We start from the raw sequence: 12,868 nt of genomic DNA, 5'->3' as shown, positions 1-12,868 counted from the left end.
TGTCAACAAAATAATTTGTTTTCCCACCTACCCGCAGAACTAATGGTTAATTCTATGAAATAGTCTTATGGAGATGAGTTAACGAGCAAACCGCAAATTTGCAAATGAAACCTTCTCCGTGTAAGACATCCATCAAGACAAATAAGAGGATCTGAAAAAAAAATAGTGCCCGTGAAGTATAACTGTGTTCATTTATTTGTAGCTGTAAAGGCTGATATGAGCTATGAATATCACCTACGTGTTTGGTATCTATTCGGGAAAATACTCATTTTTCAATTAGTAACAGTGAAATGAATCAGAGGGAAGGTGTGCTGTGGCTTGTGGCAGTTTAAAGTAAGCTTGTCTCAGACATGCAGGAAACTGTATTTATGATGCTGCTGTTTGTGCTGTCAGGTGAGTAACAAAGTAAATACAAAAACAAAGGGCACTAGGTCAGAAATGAACCACTTCAGTAGAATTCTAAACAATGGCTTGTTGGATAAATGTAACCGTTATCTCATGGGAGTCATCTGATCTACCAGTCAGTTCTCCATATGTGGGTGTTTTGGGAACATTTATCACTTTAAGCAACTTGCTGAGGAAAAAAAATCCCCTTTCAGACTGTCACAGAAAGTTATTTGCAACTTTACAGCTTCAATTAAACCATGGTCTCTCACTTAACTGAAACCTGACTGCATTTCCAGCACAAAAACCCTGAATTATGTTCAAAAGTGAGATATGATTTGGCAAATGGGATTCCTCTGTAATGAGGGCCTTGTCAATTAGCTACCGTAGGGGATTGTACATGTACATTAAATGACTTTGTAAGGCAGATATGCTTCTGTTCATCTTGTATCAGTCTGGGATATTACCAGTGCAGGGCCATGCGTCAGATCCCCCCTTAGAGGACGATAAGGAAACGACTAAGCCTGGCGCATACTCTTTATTCTCTGTCGCTGCTCTGCTTGTGGACTGTGGTGTGCTGACTGGATGGCTGGCTGGCTGGCTGGCTGGCTGGCACCACTAGAGACCCAGTGGCACCGTGCGGGAACCAACGTCAACCTGTGATGAAAGACGTTGCCCGATTGTTTCCTGTTATTGAAAAACTACTCATGGGTGGGGGCTGGAGAGTTGGAGGTGAGGGCAGGCTCCAAGAAAAAAAAAAAGAGGAATGCCATTGAAGCAGAGTGTGGTACTGTAGAAGCCAGCATTAGATGGGATTGAGCTCCTGAGGTGAATGCCAACTGTGACATATTCCTCAGCTTCTAGTATATGCAAACCACGCGACCTACCGAGGGACTGCAGTCATTTAAACACCATAGAATACAAGGAGCATAAAACTGTCTCCACTTAGCGCCATATCCCCCTATGCATTTCTTTGTTCATGCTGCCTGCAAGAATGAGGTCACATGGACAGAGTCAAGATGCAGAATATCAACTAGTCTTGGAAAAATAGCTCTTTTTTATGACTGTTATTATTGTATAGTGTGTTCCTAGCAAGCTAAAATGTAGTCCAATTAGTCACTAAGTGCAGTGATGCACAGTTGAGGATTGCCTACATTCAGCATTTTCTTTGTGCACCTAAGAGTCAGCTTAAAGCGACTTAGACTCATTTTATTCTCACTATTCATTCTCATTGCTATGTGAATTTTTAACAAAGAATGATAATATTAAGTTTACATTGGCTTCTCAAATTTCTGCCATTAAGACACATTGATTAGTTTGTTGCCTGACACTTGTCCTGGTTGATGATGCCAGTAACCATGCAATCCTAGTCCATACTGTAGCCTTCAAAGTGTGTATTTTTCCATGTTTCACTATAATCAGTCTGCTATAATCAGTTTTGGGACAGCAGAGATCAATCAGAGTTCAGAACAAATTGAAACCAAAATGGTTAAATGGCACCTTCCTGTTAGTACACATAATACACATGTGCCAAAACAGACAAAGAGCTAAAAAGCAAGAAACAGACATAATAGCTGTTTGTGTGATTTAGTTTGCTGGATCAATTTTGTAATTATTGTAAATTCTGTTGTAACATTGTTGCAGTATGTGCCTGTTTTTTTTCTTCTTTTCTCTTTTCTTCTGCCTCTCTGCTCTACCAATAGACTTTGTGTTGAGAGTTGATTTGATGGGATGATGACTCGTCTGAGTCGGCTCAGAACAGAGAGGATGTTGTGTCTACTCTTTACAAGTCTCACTCGTTCTTTGTGATGGTGCTGTAGCCAAAGATAAGCACTATTCCGAGAGAAGCTTTTTGTTGTTTTCGTGTTTCATCGGGATATTTTTTAACATTCTGCTAAAAAAACATATAATTTCAAACATTCTGCAAAATGAATGGTTGATTTATCTGAAATAAAATTAATGCAAGTTCACATGAATTCACTTGATGGATAACCTTCTATCAATACTGTGCCGGCACATATAGATTAAACTTGATTATTTGTGGAAGACATTTTTGCATGCCACATGCTTAAATAATCAACCTTAATAATAACCGAATCCCAAAAACCAGGAAAGAGAAAAAACAAAGCAGAATTACTGCAAAAATAGCTCTGAAAAATACTGTTTTGATTAGAATAAAATGCAACAAAGTGCAGTGGAACAGAATAGCGATTTAACCGTCACTTAACCTTCCAGTCCACGAAAGAGACTAAAAAAACCATCAAAAGGTAACAAAGGGCCTAGTAAGCAGACTACAACCTCCATTAAATCAAAATGAGCAAAAATACAATATTTTTTGTCACATTTTCTCATGGTTTTCCATTGTTTAAGGTGCGCTGAGCTGAGGCACCTCAGGAGCTCATTGAGCGACATGCTGAGCAAACCACATGCTTAAGGAGCAGTTTCATGCCATCATCCATCAACACTCGCAGTTATTTGTCAGACCTTAAATGCTCCATACATACCAACGTCTGTTTTACAGTGTTCATTATTCCTGTTGATGACATTTCATTTTGTATAGCTATTTCTAAAAATGTCAGTCTTCGTTGCTTGAACACTCTCTGGTGCTGCGGTGTCAGTTTGACTTTCTCCTATGAAGCATCAATAAAGTGAAGTCTTATTTTAGCTTGGTGCTTATTTAATCATATATTTTTGTCTTCTTCCTCTGCATTTACAGCTCACGAGAGTTTAGCCACTAACTGTTTATTAAGGATGGAATCATTTCTACTATAATGACTTACTGGGACACTTGAATAGAAGAGAGTAAGTGTTGATGTTACCTGTGCTTTTCTTACAATTATATGTCAAAAATCTGCTAAAGGCCTAGATTTGTGTTCAAAATAATGCCTGATATAGATATTAAATCGTACATAGCGACTTCAGGATTTACGAATCATAGTTGTTTTTTTTAATTAGGGTTGCACAATCACAGTTTTTGCATTTGTAAAATTCGACTCACTGCATTGTGGAGCTGCTTGTACAAAACATTGTACCTAGGAATAACACCTGCAATTACACCAGGTAAATTATTCCCACTAAAATGGACTCACTAATATTTTTAAATTAGGCATGTGTTTCCTAAGTATAAACCATAAAATATAGCAATGGCCTTTCGCTGATAATGGGTGTGTAATTTCCATAATAGCACTGTAATGACACTAAAAATGCTTCCCAGAGGCATACAAAAACTCACTTCCAGATTACAAGATTACATGTGAGTCTGTGGATAATACTGTATGTGAACAGGTATGTGATGGAAGATGGAAGATTAAAGTAAAGGGCATAACATGAGCGAAAAATCAAGCAAAAATGAAACCTTGGTTGGAGCTTAGGGCAGCTTGGAATTGAATTTTAAAGACTCTTTCTGGTGAAAATCAAGTTCTCTATATTGTTAGCTGAATCATTTGGGGGTTTTATGCTTAAAAGTAATAAGCATTCAGGGCCACGGCTGAACATTTTTCCTTGGAATTCTGTAGTGCACCACAAGTATATAGGGTAAACTACACTTTATGCAATCTTGAAACAGATTCAAATATTTAGGGTTTCATGCATAACAAATCCAAGAAACCATTTCCATCAACTTACACAAGGGGACATTTCATATCGCTAATCTTCTTCCAAAATGGTTTCTGACTGAATTTCTCAAAATCTACAATGAGCTGAGCAGGTAGAATGCTTATAAACATTCCACATATTGAAAACTGTGTAACTAAAACCAAGAATTTGGTGATACGTGCCTTTAATTTTACAACTTTTCTTTACTGTTGTTTGTTGTTTTTTGCTCATTATGAGACAATTCTGACTGATATTGCACAAAAAATAACAAAACATTTCCAACAACAATGTAAGGATATCACTAAAGTAGATGACTGATGTTTAGTTATGACTAACTGACATGCTTCCACAAAATTTTGGTCCTTGGTGGCAAACCTATGTTATTCATCCTTTGTCTAAAAATCATAGTCAGCTGTGAAAAGTTCAATTTGGGTCCGCGTATTTTTCAAGCAATTGGACTTTCCATTCTGAAATGGGTTATTTGATTTTCGTTTTAAAATACAAAAAGTAAAATTGAAAGACAAGGCGTTTTTCATTTTCATGATCAAAAAGGGATATACAAAATTTTAAAAATGCTTTGATTTTCATTTGATATTTAGATTAACAAAAAATTAAAATCAGGAAGAGACAGAAATGAAAAAAAAAGTCATTTTTTTCATTTTATGAGACCGGAATTGGTCATCAGCAAGTGTGGCCAAAGGAAGATTCTCAGAGGAGGGAGCCAGAGAGCAGTGATCGGTCAGACCATAGATATATAGAAGACGGCGCACTAGCGTATCCAGTCACCTATGGTTGGCACGTCTGGTAGCATTTCTGGTTGCTGCTGAACTTGTTTTTGGAGTAAAACACGGTAAGAAGATAAATACTTCTAACCAGAAGCGTTGTTCTGTTGTACGTTAAGACAGCGACTTGTGAAGAGTTGTGTTTTGTCGTGTATGAGCAGTTGGTCCGGACGCATTAGCTAGTGGGCTAATTGACACAGGTGGCTAACTTACCGCTGCACACCTGTGTTAGTTGCTGCCTCAGCTGTCCATCATTATTAGAATGAACTTCTCAACCTCTCCTTCTCTGCTGTGTATTTTAGCTTTTAAAAAAGTTATTTTACTTTAAGGTTAACTGAAACCCATTCAGCTGATTTGAATTAAACCGCGCTTAACTGAACATTGCGCACCATTGCCTCTCCGAATCTCCTTAATTTCATCAAATTCCTTCTCTCTTCCACTGCTCAAGTTCAATCCAGTATATAAAGTTACATTAAAAACGCAATAATGCGATCGCATGAATTCCCGCATTAATCACCAAAATGCCGCTGATTATGCGGGGGTCAATTATTTCCCAAAAGGCCGCATAATCCCCGAAAAACAGCGCATAATTCCTGCAAGAATCTCACATTTCCATGAAAAAAGAGAAATATGCGGGTCCCGCTTGATTTCACAATTTCCGCATAAAATGAGAAAACTACAACCAATATAAATGGAGTTGTGAGTTTTTATGTGACGCCCGGCCTCATCAGTTCACGCATTCACACACACACACTAGAAGCACGAGCTGATGCGGAGCGCGGCGCCAGCGTTGCCAACTTAGTGACTTTCTCACTAAATCTAGCGACTTTCCAAAGCGTCCTAGCGACTTTTTTTTGTCAAAAGCGACTAGCCACAAATCTAGCGACTTTTTCTGCCGCTTTGGAGACTGACAGGAAAACTCAGATCATTCTGCAGTTACTGTTTTCAACGAGCAGCAGGTGCTGCTGTGAGCTTCCCCCCTTTCAAAGCACAGGCTATCAGTCCCAGTGTCTGATTAGAGGACACATCCCTCCGCGACCAGATGGCAGGTGAATCGCGCATATTTTTGCATATTTCACAGCTATTCGCATACTTTGCAACTTTTCGCAATTTCTCCGCATAAAATGGTATAAAAAACCCGCATATTTATTTGCATGATCAAGGATTTTAGCCCACATATTCAAGGATTTTAGCCTGCGTTTTTCTTGAGGGTCTAATTAATAGTGAATAAGCTAACAGCCAGTGTATTTATAGTAAAACATGACTTGAAACTTCCTACTTTAGGATCTAAAACTGTACAAGCCATTCATTTTAAGTCACCCGATGAGTTAAACGCCCCTTTTTATATAAGGTTGAAGCAGAAAGTCTGAGTTAACAAAGAAAGTTGTTTATAATTTGTGATACCTGTTATCGGACCACTCCTGAGCAGTTTTAGTTTGTCCTGCTGAGGGTTGCAGCTGACATCAAGGACTGCTGTTGCCATGGAGACTAGGGGGTTTGTTTGTCCTGCAGTGTTTAGGTGGTGGTACATGTCAAACATCCACATGAATGTCAAGGTTTCCCAGCAGAACGTTGTAATACAACAAGATGATGAATGTTGTTCTCTTCAGCTGTCAGTGGTCAGAATGTTGTGGCTGATTGGTGGATCTGTCTGCCTTTACTCTGACATCCAGAGTTATACAAAAGTGTAGTATGTGTGCAGTGCAGAAGAGAATTATTTTATTCTATGAAGTGTTTTTTTTTTTTTAAGGGAGAGCATTTTTTTATCCACCTGAATGAAGACCCAATCTTTCCCTTCAAAGGAATTTAATAGTTACTACGGCTTCCATAGTGGTCCCATCAGAGAAAATCATATCCATATACAGATTTTTATGAATTTCAGGGCTGGTTCAGTAAAGATGATAAAAAGAAGTACATCAGATAATTCTTTGTCACAGCTGGAATTTTGCAGACTGAGATGGTTGAAGGTTTGCAGTTCTTGTTTTAGCAAATATGTTAGAATAGAAGATCTTTATTTTCATTGTACGTGAAATTATCTGCAAACCAGCAAAGTGGATCAGTCTGAGGTATCTAAAAATAAATAAAGAAAAATGCTTCTAAAGCCAATAATAAACAGAATGTTTTCAGGGAATATTCTAAAAAGGAAAGAAAAGCTCCATTCTCACTCCTCTTAGGATAATCTGTCATTAAAATTGACTTTAAATTTAGCTTCAACATGAGATAAAAACATTGACTTTGATTGCTGATGTTGTCCAGTTTTAATAAAGTTCATGCTACTTTTATAAAATGATGAAAGTGAATATACTGTATTTCTGTGATCTGTGTTTGATTTCTGTCTTTTCTCCTGTCATCCAGATGTTCAGAGGGAGATGATGCCACATCTGGTCCAGCCGATGGAAGGTCTTGAAGTTCTCTGACTGAAGATGGTCCTCTGACTGGATTTAAGGTTCAGATGCTCAGGAACAAACTCCACCAATGAGCCAACAGGGAAGCTTTAGGTTTATTAAACGTTGCTGTGAAGGTATCACTGTTTTTCTTTCACTGTCTTTCCAGTGGTTGGTGGACGTCTGGGGAGATAGAGAGGGATCTGTGAATTGTTCAGAATGGAAAACAGGAACCCATTGGTAGTTTTAGTTTAGGGTGCTACTGTGGTGTGTTTTTGGATTTTAAGAGGTGAACAGGAAGAGGATTTTTTCCGTATTGATTATGTTTTACTTTGTTCCTGGTTGGAATGCCCATCAATGTCAACGTGAAGTTTACTTTTAGTTCTGTTAATTTATTTTTATTTTACTAACACCCATTTGCTTTTAACCCCCTCACATGTTGTGCTGCTGTAAACTTTCTCTTTCAAATAAAAGACCCTCCTGAAACCAGCTTTTGGACTGTTTTTGTGTTGCTCCTCACCTACTTCAGACAGCGGGACAGCACAACATTTTGTGGACTCAAGGCTAAACTCTGATGTTTCTAGAGCGACATGCTATACTATAAGCTTTTTTTAATTGACATATTACTATGACTTTTTTGTTTTAGTTTTTTTTTTTTTTTTAGCTACATATTGGAAGAATTTAAACAGTTTTAAAAATTACTATACTTTTACTCATGCAAAATTCTATGGCATTTTTTAGATCACATATTATACTCTGATGTTTTCTTGAATGACACACTATTTTGACAATATACTGCACTATGACATTTTTTGAACCACATAATAATCTATATTTTTGTTTTTTTGCTGACATGCTATACTATGAACTACAGGTCATACTATGGTATTCTTGAAAAGTATACTATACTTTGACATTTTCTGAACTGCATCCTATACTATGGCGTTATACACAGAGTGCTTTGGTTACATGTTGATTTATAATCTAGATATCTATTTATTTATTTATTAGATCAGCATCAACAGCAGAGGTTCATTTTAAAGTGACCCTAGAAAGATTTCCTCTGTCATATATATTTACCATTCACTGAAAGACAGAAAGGCCTGTAGTCATTTTAGCTTTAGGTGAGACGATTTTATTATCCATCTTAACTATGGTGGAATTTAAACGTAATAACTGTAGTGTTCATCATTACTTTGCACATATTCTGGGAGTTTTTTTTCCCAGTCTACACAGCAGGAATACGTACTAGAACATGTGAATCAGTCATTAAACAATGTTAACGACTAGAGAGTAGATTTACTGTTCTCTCCAGTTTAACTTCAGAGACTCAGCAGATATTCAGGAGTACTGACAACACAGAACCTTAACCTTACTGTTTTAATCACATTTAGGTTTTTTAAACCTTACATCAATGTGAACCAGCGTCTCCGCTGACAGTTTTATTCACTAAATGTATCACATTACAGTAACACAACACATTTCAGCTGTTTACATGAAACAACACAAATGCTATGTCAGCTGTAATCAGGCTACGAGTGAGCAGCTTCCTTGTTTAGCATCGCTAACATTAAAGCTAATATTTACTGGATGCTAACTTTCTTCTCTGGTCAACACACACAGAAATAAACTCCACCAACATCTGGAGTGCATGGCACACATTATATCTGACACTACAGCTGCATATAAAGAACATTAAAAGCGGGACCGATACGAAAATAAATACTTACCAAACTATCAGAGTCCTTTCAGTGTCTGCTGGTAGGATCAGGTGAAGGCAGAAAACTGGTTAAAACAAGCCAACAGGCAGAAAAATTATCTGAGGAAAAGGTTCTGCTGATTCACCGATAAATCAACCAACAGTTATTATATCAGAATTAATCCAAAGGATGAGAGCATAGTCTGGGCTGTCTCCTCCATAGGACCTGTCAAATATTCCAGATGGGACTGTCAATCAAGTAACCACGCCCCCTGGCTTCGCAAAACTATACAAATTCAATAGTGATTTGTTTTAAGATCGGCCACCTGATCTCTCATTTTGACCGTGAAAACTAATGAAAAAAATACAGTCTATGCATCGTAGTCTGTTTGGCTCCACACTTGCTGATGACCACTTTCAGTCTCAGAAAATGAAAAAAACGGACCTTTTTCGTTTCTGTCTCTTACAGATTTTACTTTTTTGTTGTTCTAAATGTAAAATGAAAATCTCAGCGTTTTTAAAATTTCGTATATCCCTTTTTCACCATGAAAAGGCAAAACGCCTTGTATTTCAATTTCAATTTTTGTATTTTAAAACTGAAAATCCAATTGCCAGAAAAATACACGGACCAGCTTGCCACATTCGTCACATTCAGCCATTACCATTTCCACGATTCCTATGAAATATATTTGATTCTTTTTGATATAACCCTGCCTTAAAATAGATACTTTTTTTTGCTGTCCTGCTTCTTCAATGAATGTTTTTTTCCACTGGTTTAAAGAGCTATAAAATCTCCCTGAGTCGAGATTTACGCGCTTGATAACGCGATGACAGGAAAAACTTATTACTAAGAACAAGAAAGGGGGGGGAAAAAAACTACTGTGTATGTGGGAGGGGTACAACAGTAAATCTGCACCGCCCAGGCAGCACAAAAAGTTGGGAAAGTCCTGACACCGTTACACTGCTGAATGCAGCCACTTCCTCGCCCCGTGGATTATAAAGCCAACTTTATTCAGGAGAGCCACCTACTTAAAAAGTAAGTTTTATGATTCAGAAACTTATTTACTCTCGTTCTTTTTGGGTGTATTTGATTTCCTTAGCTGCCTAGAGGGCAGTAGCCAATCTCTTTAAGCCTTAATCTCGATCGTTTTATGCCTGTTTGGAGGCGATTAGCTGAAGGTGAAATAAGCGCAGATGATGCGTAAAGTTGCCAAATATTAAAGTTGGGAAAACAAGGAGGGCGGGTAGTTTTGCAGTCTGCAGGGGCATTCCATTTATTAATGTTTATTAGTGAACTCTGACCACGTTATTAATTTCTAAATCTTATTTGTAGGGGCTATGTCACTACTTAAAGATTTCTCCTCTTACATGGAGAATTCCAGGGAAATAACGAGACTTTATGTTTTTCTTTTGGGGCTGCGTAAACAGTTTACACAGGCTCTTCCTTTCCCTCTATATGAATCATATAACAAGAGCAGTCTCCTTCTTATCTGATCTCGGCATTGTGATATTATTTAAAGAAAGCGATGCCGTGCTGCTTCCTGAAACAGTCCAGCCAGAAGTATAGTGACCAGCAGATAACCTCTGGGCTCCGACCCTCATTGTGCGTCAAGAAGACGGGACAGAAATATTGTGGGATTGTCTCATGGGGGAAATTCCGATCCATTTAGGAGGGAATTTAGGAAATATAAGCAACTTTCTGTTTAACAGGTTGTAAAAGTGACCACAGCCCTTCATTTGTCCTCAGTTGTAATGCTTAATATGTCATTTTTGTGGCATAAAACCAGAATTTGTGCACATAATAAAACGTAAACTGCACTTTGAATGTTACAACTCACTAATTCTGGGCATATGTATCGTTAATCAGCAGCAGACAATACAGTGTCACCCTTTCCTCTCACACTCCTGGATGTATTTTGACATTGGCAACTGGTCAGATCTGTCATTCCTCACGTCTCCTCCCCACTTCCCACCTTCCTCTCTCCTGACCTTTCAACTTTTTAAAGCTGCCATTGTCTGCTCTTCCACTTCCAGAGTCTCTGCTGCTACGCCATCAGACAAGGGCGCTTCAACTCCACTGCCTGAGATTCGACTTTACCCAACACCTGAAACCTTAACAGAGATGAAGGGTTACATGATGCGGTTTGCTCTGCTTCTGTGCATCTCTATTGCAGCTTCTGGTAAGTCAACCAGCTTCTATTTTCGCATATAAGTCAGTGGATTTTGTACTAAACCATTGCATTTACTGAAAAAAGTGTATAGTTGTAGATAGCAGCATCTAGCTCAATAGATTTTGAGCCTCTGGGCCATATTTCTGTCAACCGAAAGTTCAAAGGAATATATTAATCTTGCACTGTCCTGTGCTCTGATGTCATTTCATTCTGGAGACATAAAAGAGCATTATTTCCTGTTGTGTTTTTCTTCTTGTGGACTAAATCCGGATTTTAAAGCTGTCTGTAGAGAGAGGTTATGTGCAAAATGGTTGTTGTGGCTTATCCTTACAGAGAGTCAAAGATTATATAGACAATGTTTTATTAGAACAGTTCAAAGCCAGGGTATCTCCAAATAAAATTCACACTATTGAACCACAACATCACCATGGGAAGCATTTATCGGTGTAGTTTCTTAGGTTTTAAAGATAAAACATTTCTTTAAAGACAGTTCAGTCACTAGAAACAAGAATACATGTGGCTGCTCACAGATTTGATGTGATCCTCCTGTGCTGCCCCGTCTAACACTCCCTCTGTTGGCTGCATGTGGCGGCCCATATCAAATTCAAACCTGTAATCCCTACAAGGTGGCAAAGGGATCAGAGACCCTCTGTATCCCCACAGGCCATAATCCAGCCTCACACTCTTACCAGCACTCAGCAGTGTCGCTTCACAGTGTTTGTGCCCCACTTCCCTGCAGCAATGTGGCATTTGAGGTGGCCACATGGTTTTCAATTAATAAAACATTGCTAAAAATGTCATTTCATTGTAATTCCTTTTTTGTGCATGCATCCTGAATGCAATGCCCTAGATCCACTGATCTGATTTTTTGAAAATCAGTATCAATATTGCATGTTGGGCAATTATGGTTACACATATTTTTCTACTGACAGAATCTAAATCTGCTTCAGAGGTGAGCTGCTTTCAGCTTTTTCAGTCTTACATCTTATAGTTTTAAATAGACATTAAATTCACTGTCTGGTTGTACCGAATTGTAGCACAGTAAAAGCTTAAAAAGAAATATCGATTCCTCTTAAAACCACCTTTTTAACACAAGTCTGCAAATGTAAAGTACAATTCCTCTCAGCCTCCAAATGTCATGAAAGAAAGCGCGACGCACCCTGGTGTTATTCAATATAGTTTTAACATTAACTGTCAGGAAAATTAGCCTGTCTGCATCAATTTTTCAGTGATGCACTGAAAGAATCACTTAAATGCCAAATGACTTCCCTGCACTTCAAGTCTGCAAGTCAGAAAGATAAAGTGGCATTTTCAACTCACTAAATATAAATAAAGCATAAAATTTGCCCTGGCAAACATGCATCACTGTTAAGAATATGGGCCAGAAAAGCAAGCATGTTTGCTGAATGTATCCCCAGTGCTAACCTACTGTATGAAAATATCACAATATCGCCATGAGTGCTAAACACCCTCTCAGCAGGAGTGCTGGTGGCAGGGATACAGAGGTATTTCTTTGGCCAACTGGCAGACGTGTGGAGAGTTGACCTTATGTAGCTTTCACCGTAGGGGATCAGTCTCACTGTCTGATGCTGGAGTCTGTAAGGAGCTGTTTAGTTCAGCCTTAATTGCCTCTGTGACACATAGCCGTGTATTCCTCATCATTTTTTCTCCTTTCTTCAATGAGGCTCCAAGGATTTTCTTCTTCTCCTCTTATTTTTGCATCTGCCGCAGCAGCTTTAGGAGACCCAGAGGGAGCTGTGACACCGTTCTCAGACAGCAGCATACTCTGACCCTGTGTACTGAATGTCTGCAGCATTAATCAAAACATTGGTGTGATATGCATGAGCTCCTGCA

At 38.4% G+C, this 12,868-nt stretch overlaps 1 protein-coding gene across 1 annotated transcript in view; it reads left to right on the top strand.

Annotated features, from left to right (window-relative positions):
• Window positions 1-9,767: 9,767 nt before the first annotated feature.
• eng (endoglin) overlaps window positions 9,768-12,868 on the top strand; it is a 42,677-nt gene continuing 39,576 nt past the window's right edge. Inside the window, exons 1-2 of the mRNA XM_022204129.2 lie at window positions 9,768-9,879; window positions 10,878-11,023. Coding sequence (XP_022059821.1) covers window positions 9,812-9,879; window positions 10,878-11,023 — 214 coding nt within the window. The 5' untranslated portion in view covers window positions 9,768-9,811. The remainder of the gene's footprint in view (window positions 9,880-10,877; window positions 11,024-12,868) is intronic.

This window comes from Acanthochromis polyacanthus, chromosome 18, assembly GCF_021347895.1.
Source record: "Acanthochromis polyacanthus isolate Apoly-LR-REF ecotype Palm Island chromosome 18, KAUST_Apoly_ChrSc, whole genome shotgun sequence".
Taxonomy (NCBI): domain Eukaryota; kingdom Metazoa; phylum Chordata; class Actinopteri; family Pomacentridae; genus Acanthochromis; species Acanthochromis polyacanthus.
The sequence above is the reverse complement of the archived record's forward strand: the minus strand, read 5'-3'. Positions and strand labels throughout refer to the sequence as shown.